The 10,500-nt window shown below is 34.1% G+C and overlaps 1 protein-coding gene across 2 annotated transcripts in view; it reads right to left on the reverse strand.

Annotated features, from left to right (window-relative positions):
* The window catches only part of CDC27 (cell division cycle 27), a 33,858-nt gene extending 23,763 nt beyond the window's left edge, over window positions 1-10,095 (reverse strand). For both annotated transcript variants that reach the window (XM_014075950.2, XM_014075949.2), the window contains exons 1-3: window positions 9,836-10,095; window positions 1,415-1,490; window positions 169-316 (exon numbers count right to left, since the gene is read on the reverse strand). In XM_014075950.2, coding sequence (XP_013931425.1) covers window positions 169-316; window positions 1,415-1,490; window positions 9,836-9,862 — 251 coding nt within the window. In that variant the 5' untranslated portion in view covers window positions 9,863-10,095. The remainder of the gene's footprint in view (window positions 1-168; window positions 317-1,414; window positions 1,491-9,835) is intronic.
* Between the last annotated feature and the right edge of the window lie 405 nt (window positions 10,096-10,500).

Below are 10,500 nucleotides of genomic sequence, written 5' to 3' on the forward strand. Positions count from 1 at the left end.
TTCTTCACTTTTTCTTTTACAAGACTTTTGTACTTTGCTTTTACACCTCAAAGTGAATGCATTCCATAATCTGAGTAACCCACAGCTGAAAAGCCACAAAATGGTGACACATATTTTATAAAGAGAAATGCATATTATACACTGCTAACAAACGTAGGGACAACTTACTTGCCAAGATCAATGCAGCACTTGGCAAGCAAATATTTGCACTGTGGGGTGGTACAACTGTGTCCTTTAAGGAGCCTGTATGCCTTGTAAGCTTTTCCTGAGCGATAATAACAGGTTGCTAATAGGAAGAGTGCATCTTCTGAATGTACTGAAAAAATAAAAAGGAAAGAGAAGAATTATCAGTTCCATGCCCCTGAACTTCTGGATGCAAACAGTTAAGATGCATAGTATTTTGTGGCAACTTTCATTCCAAACTACTTTGACGGTCTACTTAATTTTTTGTTTTACATAATGACAATAATTTTGTTGGCAAGCATCAAGAGTTCTCCATAACTTTGCAATTCATGAGAATAATATAAGAGATAGTAGTATGAACAATCATGAATTTACTCTATTCTGTTTGATGTTAGATATTTCTTCATTGTTCTTGAAATACTAGCCACGCATCTCTGAGTTGCAGAAAACTATGCCAATAGAGGTTGCCTTTTCCATTTTCCCAGCCCTATCCTATAACCTTTGTTTCAAATCACAGCAATTAAATGACTTCTCTCGCGGCTAATGGGCGACAAGAGTCTAACACATTTTAATACTTGGAGGCTGTCTTTAAGCAATAAGAGGAAAAATATTAATACCAGCACAGCTAAAAATGGCAAGTTTGTATCATCCATGAATAACATCATGGGGTCAGGAATAACAGTAACAAAAAATCCTGCTAGGACCTATTTATGCTGTGTATAGATGGAAGTGAGGAAAACTGTACATTAATATTGACCAATGTCATAAGTAAAGAATGAAAATGTTTTCTAGGCCAGCGTCTTTCCCTATGTCTATCAATCATCACCTTTATCTGTGTACATGCTCTATTTTTGATTGTATAAATATGAAATAATGTAACACAAAAAGTATGATTCAGCATCTGTCAGTATTTTCTAGATTTAAAATATTGCCCAGTTTTCACACATTTAGATTACAGAGTATAACCTCCTTCCAGCTAAGAGCTGATCTGTCAAAGGAGCCTATATTTTGGCTTTAAAAATGTCTTTACAATCACTAACTCTATATTTAGAATGCTATCTACTAAAACTATTTTTTCAAGCTTATATACACTACTCTGCTCTATACAGATTGATCTATTGATTAAACCACATTACCATTTAGATTTCATGGATAATACTAGAAAAAAGCTTCAAAGTATTTTAACAATTTTGTAAATAGTGCAAATATTTATATCAGAGCAGGTTCATACCTTCTGCATACAGTCTCTCTGCCAAAAACACAGCATCCCTATAAGCATAGTGGTTAAGTGCTTGCCATATAGCAGCCTATAAGAAAGGAAGAGAGAAGAAAAAATATTATTTGTTGTTACTGGATGCAAGCAAAAGGTGAACAAATGTATTTTCAAATATATTTACATGTCAACATATTTATCTGAAATTATATTTAATTTGATTTTAAAATTAATTCTGTAATTTTTTTGAAATTTATGGTAACTAATTAACTAATTAACCTATTATAATTTTGTTACTTTAAACCACTTTGAAGACTGATTTGGATGACAAGCAGTTTGGAAAGAAAGTAAAGTTAAACTATTTTGTGAAATACAGAAAAACATTTCAACCAATAAACATAATATGAAACACATTTATGTGGATACAACACACGTTATGTGAGTAAGATTAACTGATAAAACCATGGGCTTGTTTTGATTGCAAGCCTTACAAATCTGGCTATATACAGGAAACTTGAACAAAAGCTGTTATTGTTTTGTCCCATTTTTTTTTCCAAGTGGCAGAAAAGTGGCAAGTGAGAATAAGTAATTCTCTAGGACATTGCACCATATTTTTCTGACTCTACAAATAAAATTATAACAAATAGATAAACCCTAACATGCCTGTATTTTCTGAAGCCTATTTTTTGCTCAAGTGGGAGTGCTTTCCTATCTACATATCTCTTGTCTGTCTGTCTGTCTGTCTATCATCTATCTTATATAGATTTGCAACAATATTCATTACATTAATACTATATTAAATAATATTAAATATTTGCTTCTCTCTCTTAACATATCTTCTATATTTCATTAATTTTTTTCTTTCATTTCCATTTCTAACTTCCATTTTTCTTACCTAATCATTGATAAAATAAGTCCCATGTCATATATTTAGTTTGTTCTTTCTCCTTAATTGCTAGCATTAGTCTATTCATTTCTGCACATTCTAATATTTTCCTGATCACATTCTCATGTGTGAGGAGCTCTTCACTTTTCCAATTTTGTGCAAATACAATTCTAGCTGCAGTTAACATATAATTAAATATAAATTCCCCTTACTATATTTTTCGGGTAAAATCCCCAATGCCATATCAATCCCTTGATTGCTCAATTCCTGTTTAGTTTTGAGTTCCCCCTTTTCATTCAGAATATCATTCACTTGGGGTTTTGAAGTATATTTATAAAGATTTTATTACTGAGCTTTAATTTCAATTATTTATATTTTATTTTAAATTTATATTCATCGAGCATAATATAGAAATGCAGGTTATAAATTGAAGTAATTAGTCAAATTACTTGTATGATTACGGGAAAAATGTACATGTATCTAATAAAGCTAGGATAAATAAATATCTGTTAATATAAAACTAGGGAAAAAAGCTTCCTTAGTAGTTTGCTTATCTTCCTTAAAAACAGAATTGTCTTGTTTTCAAATATTCAATACTAATTATAAACCAACATATAGTCAGAAAATATTACATCTTTTTAATAACAACATAAAAGATGACTAAAAAATAAAAATATTAATACAATCGTTTAGTAGTTTTAACCTTTCAGTCGTGTCAGATTCTTAGCAACTTTATAGGCAAGTGGTCTCCATGCTACCCTGTCAAGCACAGCTTCTTTCAGTTGGTGGATATTCATCTTTGATGGTATCAAGCCAGCAAGTTCTTTGCTTGCCCCTTCTTCTTGACCAACTATTCCTAGCATTATTCACTTCTCCAATGAATTTGCATGCATGACATGCCCAAAGTAAATCAGACGTCATCTTGTGATTTTGGCTTCTAGTGAATGTTTCTGGTTTTATATGATTCAGCACATCTCTGTTAGTTGTTCTGGCTGACAGTAGTATATACAATATTTTATGCCAGCATCACAGTTCAAAATAATAATTCTTTTTTGATCAGCTATTTTTAGTGTTGAACTCTCAAACCCATACATCATTATAGGGAAGTCTATGGTTTTAACTAGCCTGCTTTTTGCATTTACATTAATATTTCTGCTTGTCCAAATCTTATTCATGTTAATCATTGCACTGTGGCCTAAGATTATCCTGTATTTGATAGCAGATGTAGAACTACCATCGTGAACTATTTTTGATCCAAGAAAGATAAATTCTCATACTACTTAAACTTCCTCCTTGTTGCTTTTAAACATCTCATGTCTGTTTCAGCTGTTGTCATTATCTTTAATATACTAATATTAATACAGTGCAATATTATAAAACAATACCATAATATTAAACCCTCTCTATAAACGTTCTTAATATTAATGCTAAAACTAAGATTACTTAGTCCTTTAGATTAAGTCTAAACTGGGGTGAGGATAAGGGGGTGGGACTTTGAAGGCCAGAAAAAAGATGCCAGGTTTGGCCCCAAATTGTTAGAAGTGCAAAAAAACACCAGGCACCTTTTTCCATATGTGGTGGACATGCAGTGAGGCAAAAAGATATTGGGGAATGATACAATTATGGCCGGAACAAACGGTAGGAGATCAAATTCTGTTCAAACCAGAATTTTTCCTCCTAGGCATAATACCAGAGGGGTATAAGTAAGAGGTGCTTTATTTAGTTATCCATGTATTGACTGCGGCACAAATAACCTATGCGCATATTGGAAAAAAGAAAGTATCCCATCAGAGACATAACTAGGAATATTTTAGCCTGTGCAGAAGCAGGTATGCTTACCCTAGAATTAAGAAATAAAGGGAAGTTGGAATATTATGAAGTTTGGAATAGATTTTATTACTGGTATAAGACAAGATGACAAGACTGGAACAAATTGTAAATAATGTGATTGGCTAGAAGGATGGATAATGTACTAAGTAGATCGACAACTAATGGATGAGGCTATGTATATATACTGTGTTTGTATGGCCATAACCGCTTTGCTGCGCTGCACGGTATTAAATGCAAAAACAATTTAAAAAATTTAACGGATAAATATTAAAAGATTAAAGAGGGATTCCCTCTACTTAAGGATGAATTCTTAAATTTATTTGTCAACAATACCATTAATTTTCTGTTTACACATTTTAATTTAGATCAAGCAAAATCTATTGACATTGTATATAATAAATGGTTCCTTATCTGAGAGGAGAAAATAAAGAAGAAAACTTTGTGTAACTTTCTGTAACATAAAGAAAGAACAATACTTTTTCAAAATATTAGTAGCCTTTAATTCATGTCAGCATGTTAATTTCTTCTGACTTTAGTATGGACAAAATGGGATAGGATTTAAACTACATATAATCACAATGAGCCTCAGTAAGTCCATTCTTGCTACAATAGTGCCTCTTTAAAAAATCAAGAAACTGCACTTGGAATCTGTGTAAATTTTTAGTTGCAAAACAAAAGTTCACCAAGTTGAAGAATATATAAAGAATAACAGAAACTGGAACACAGACAAGTATTTTATCTTTATTATTTCATGTATATTTCTCCTCTTCTGATAATAAAAATAAATTGGTTTTTTTCTTAATGAGAAATATAGTGTAGGTTCTGCAAGAACTACCATATTTTGTAATTATGTAAATAATAATACAGTAGTTAAAAACAAAAAAGGTTTTAAGAGTTATATTATGGTGCCAAAGTGATATTTCCATAATTCCATTATTATGCAAATACAACTATGCACTCGCATTACAACAGATGACAAAATAACTAAGATATGATATTTGTGCAATGACATCATCAGGCACCTGTCATCATTTGCCATCCCTTATTGCTCCTGAAATACCCATGTTGGGCTGACTTGGCTGGAAATAAATGGGTTACAAAAATGTTAAACAAATAAATATTGCACAAGAACTGTTAATTCAGTGATTGATTACTATAACTATGTTTGCAATATCAGTGGACATTCAGTCAAAACATAAGATAAATTTTAATTAAGAGGATAAAGAGATAGAGTCAAGTCTACTCCCACAAAATAAGGAAGAAAGGTTTGGGGAAAGCTTGTGTAAAACCATATTCATTAATAATATTCTTGCAATATTTTAATAATAATATTGCCCACTTTAAAATGGACCCCTTATTTCCATTTCATTTCTCTTCTTAGTGTAACCAGGTAAATAAAATAGCAATAATTCATTTAGTGTGACTGGAATTGAACTCAATAACAAAAAAATTGGTTTGTAATTGTTCCTACTGATGGATTTCAGTTATTTTGGCTTGTCTGCGGAGTCATATCAGGTATAAGCACCTGGCTCACCTTCCTTCGGCCCCATATTAAATAAGGTTAGATGTGGGTAGAATTTGGATGCAAAACCTATAGTGAATACCACATTAAAGCTAACATTGAAAAGCTAACATTGAAAAAACACCCCAGGAAACCACTTCAGCACTTTTGCCAAATGTGATCTATCACAGAGAGAAAAGAGGGAGGAAAGAGAAGGTATAACTGGAGCTATTAAGAGAAATGGGTAAGACAAACCCAGATAAAAAAGTGAAATTATCTATATCTAGGGAAATTACATTCTTATGTAATAAAGCAGTAAAACTCTTTGCTACAAGCATCAATAAGTAAAGACTGTTCAGTTGTGCCCAACTCCTGGTAGCTACAAGGACATATCTACACAGTTTTTGTGACAGTAATATGGAAATGGTTTGCCATTGCATTCTTCGTGGATATTTTTGGGTTCCTATTCAAAAACAATTTTACGAATATTTTGTCTATTGCTCCACAAGCCTAGAATCTAAAGAGTTTGAAACTGTGTCTTGAACTTTCAGCCTACAGACATTACCTCTGAAAATAATTATTGAGTTTGAAATAAACAGATACAGGTCTCTAAAACTAATAGAGGAAATCTGATTTATTGATAAGAGAAGAAAATCTAGTTCTATTTTATTGCAGAGTCCATCAAATCTTTCTGTACTGGCTCTGCAAATATAATTTAAATGCACGACTATTGGAAAATCACGTAAGTTTGATACAGAAATATACGTACTACCAACCTTTCTAAATATCTAAGGGAAATATATTGTTAGAAGGTGATCCTCTTATTTCAAGAGACATAATATATGTTACAGCCAATCTCCATCTCAACCCAACCTACCTCACAGGGTGGTTATTGTGGGGAAACTAGAAGGAGGATGGTGTACTGAATATATTTGCCATCTTGAGTTATTTATAAAAATAATAAAGGTAGGATAAAAACAAATAAATATACCAACAACAACAATATTAAAGAAGGCCAGACATTTTAACTGTAGTGCACCTGAAATCACAAGAAAAATGCTTATAATTGTAAAAAATAGAATACAGGAAGTTTTTGACTTACAACCAAAACTGAGCCCATAATTTCCATTGCTAACTAAGGCAATTATTAAGTGAATCAGACCCCATTTTTCAACTTTTTTGCCATGGCTGGTAAGAGAAAAACTATTTAAGTGACTCATGGGGTTGTTAAATGTATCTGGCTTTGTCAATTGATTTTCCTTGCCAAAAACTGCAAATGGCAATCCTAAGACTCCAGGAAGCTGCAGCCATTGCAAATACATGCCAGTTGCTAAGCACCCAAAGTATGATAATTTGACTATAGGGATATTGCAACAGTTATAAGTATGAGAACTACTCATAAGACACTTCTTTCAGTGATGTTATAATTAATCAATGTTAATCAAATGGTTGTAAGTCGAGGACTACCTATATATTATTTGGCTCACAAATTGATCTTACTGGATATTCCTGGTCTTGGCATAAATAGCAAATGTATTTTCAACTTTCTTCTGATCAAAAGAGTTTTATTACTTTTTCAATATCCATGATACCTAGGTCCCTTAACCAGTAATTTATGTATGTCTGTCAAATAATACAGTCATTGATAGATAAAATGTCCGTATATATTGCTAGCCATGTATGATATGCCATACATTAAATAAATACAGTCATGTATTTATAATTTGCTACAAAAGTCCAATAAGGTACTGGGGAGGGGAGAAACGAAAGACCTGAGACTGGAAATATCTTGAAAAACATCTACTACTTCTTGCTTTTTCTATCATAGTAGAAAATAGGAAAATTAAGATTTTCTAGAGAGAATTCCACAAAACTTGTATTGGATATTAGCTAATATGAGTTGGAAGTATCAGTCTAGGAACTTATTTGCTACAACCATCTTTTTCAAGGACAAAATATGAGTAATTGCCATGTTATTGTCTAATGTGATGAAATCTGGTTCCTTCAGCAGAGAGCCACTATTTTCTAACTAAATAATATAAGCAATAATCACCTCAATCAATTGGGCAATTTCAATGGTTATTTTAATTAATCAAGAAGGATAAGTTCAAATTCACAACTGTTCAGCCTTATACTTACAAGAATGATGTTCACATTTTCATTCAATACTAAAAACAATCCATAAAATGGAACAATTGCCAACTGTATTAATTAGTTCTTCTAAGGTGAATTCTAAATCAGTATTATTGCAAGCAGTTTATCTCCAAGTGTCTTAAAACTAGCTGGATGTTATAAAGCTAATCCTACAAAAGTTTAAGAATCTCAAAATTAGAAGTAAATTCAGTGAAAATATAACAATTCTGAAAGAAACATGGCATTTAAAAAATCTTCAATGTATCAGTCATGTAAAAATAAGTTGGTTAGTTTTAAAAGATAGCACAACCTGTTAGTTTTTTCCTGCAATACATTAATATAAACATGTACTGGAAACTAATGGAAAAGTAAAATTTATTCACCATTATTTGTACCATAGAATAAATATTACAATTATTTCAAACACACATTGCTTAGGTTCAGTCAGATGCATCACAGGTTTTTCGCCATTGTCATCATAGTTGTCTTCTCCCTTGTTTTGTTGTCCTTCATTTCCTAGAGATCAGAGAGTCATCTGATTCTATGATATGAAAATGGACACCTGGAAATTTGTGTTTACTGCTTTACTCCAGTTGTCAACCAGGATTCAGTTGTCAACTGAATACTGAAACTTTTAGATGGTACTTACAATTCTAAATGGGGAAAAAGAGAACCCTTCAACATAATGTTATGATTTGATTTGCTGGTCCTGGCATTACACATCAACATATTTTCTTTTTGTTTTCAATTTTTAAGAAGCTTTAAGCTTGCCTTTGAGAAAAAGATGACAATGAACTCTAAACAAATGAAAATGGTTGAACAATCAGTAAGCACAGTGGTTGTAGAGCACAAATAAATGATATTGTAAAATACACAAGTTGAGAATATTTAAGAAGCTGAAAATATAAATATGATTTAAAAAGAATTGGATGGACACAGAAAACTGCCTTGTAATACTAAAGAAATAGAAAGCAACAATAACAAATGCTGGGATATTGCAATAGTCTGATCTGCTAGGCCCTTAAAAATATTTGATGACCCTTGTAAATTTTGCAAAACTCGTCGGTTCCATTCAGGGATGGCATTTGAAGAATACTGGTTTCTAGATCTGAATAATGATTCAACGCTAGCCAATCTTTCTACAACAAGGCAGAAACTGAAAATATGGGCTTCCTCAGCTGGAGCCACAAATATAATGGAGAATCAGAAGGACTATAGTGGTAGAGGGCCTTCTTAGCAATTAGAGAAAAATCAGATAGCATATAATGTCTTGAAGTGGCAGAATGGACGATACAAGGCACAATCAGATTACATATAAATAGACAATGCAAATGTAAGTCCTTCATGGAAAAGGAGAAGCTGACAGGAATTGTAATGATTACAGAACATCCAATGCTGCTAAACAGGCATAGATTTATTTAGTACCATGGACTGGATTGAAACCAGCAGACGATCGTTATGCTGTAAAAGCCAGATATTAATTTAAGTGACTATTTGGTTTGGTGTTTGTATATGTGTGTATTTAAGGTAGTAATAAAAGGGAAGCTTTCAATGGGAGAGGTGGGACAGGGATTTAAGAAGCTGAGAGAGGGTTCATGTAGGGAAAGATGCTTACACTACAGGTGTCTAAAAGAGGACGAAAAGCAAAGTATAATCCTTGAGGTCTTTGAGAGTTAAGATAATATGTTTAAGTTAAAAGGAGGGGGGAGGGAGAATTAAAAACACGAAAATGCACAAGGCGATTTTCTTTTATAAAGACACATCGTTCCTTCCAAAGAAGAGAACTGAACTGATTTCCTGGGGCAGGGAGAATCCAGGTGCGAACGCGGCATTCAGAAAAGCAAAATAACATGCTGTAAACTAAGAAAGTGGGGTTACAGAAGATTCTCTTGCACCGCCATCCTCCACCCCCCCCCCCGATCCCCTGTAGGGAGCAAAGGGAGTTTGGTAAAGGAGTCGTGTCTTGTCTTATACCAGGAGAAAAAGGAGAGGAGCAGGAACCCTTCTTTCTCCTTAGGCTCCCTTCCTCTTTCTCCTGCTTTCGTTTCTCCCCTCCCCAGTATAGGCCTTTCGCCACCGGTGTCCGTACCTGGACGGGTTCCTGCAGCACCGTCATCCTGCCCCGGCTCCCCACTCAGGAACAGGACCCGGATGAGAGAGGTGGGAGGGCGCCCCTTTTCTCTTTTCTCTCTCCTCCCTCCTCTTGCTGCTCCTGACAGACTCAGACACCGCCTCAGGGTGTGGCGCGACAACGACCCGGATCCCGTCTCATTTAAACTGGCAGCGACCGTTAACCGGGCCGTGAAGGAGGTAAGGAAAAGGAAAGGAAGGCCCCAGTCCGTCAGGACCCGAGTGTTGCCGAACAGTTGACGGAAAGTGACGAAAAGATCCGAAGGCAAGACCTCTTCCGCTGCTCCTTCCCGAGCGGAGACGGAAAGGACGCGAACGAAGTCGAAGGCCAGGCTTCTTCGTTCTTGACGGAAAGTGCCGAAAGAAAGCGAAAGCGGATCGGACTTGTACTACTCGTTTCATTGAAGTCACTAAAGCGTTGTCCCGTCTCGGATTTATCGTGACGGAAAGAGCCGAAGTGATCCGGAAAACCATATTAATCAAAAGTAAATTGCGTCTCCATCTTATGTGTAGTGTAAGCACTATATATATAAAACCTCATGAAAATAACATGTGTGGGAGATTGTAATATCAGAAATTAACCGATAAGGTTTGCCTCTTATTTCGGAAATAAAGGAATGTTAA

The sequence above is a fragment of the Thamnophis sirtalis genome, unplaced genomic scaffold (genome assembly GCF_051295495.1).
Source record: "Thamnophis sirtalis isolate CommonGarterSnake01/CBP01778 unplaced genomic scaffold, rThaSir2_p1.2 scaffold_4, whole genome shotgun sequence".
Classification (NCBI taxonomy): domain Eukaryota; kingdom Metazoa; phylum Chordata; class Lepidosauria; order Squamata; family Natricidae; genus Thamnophis; species Thamnophis sirtalis.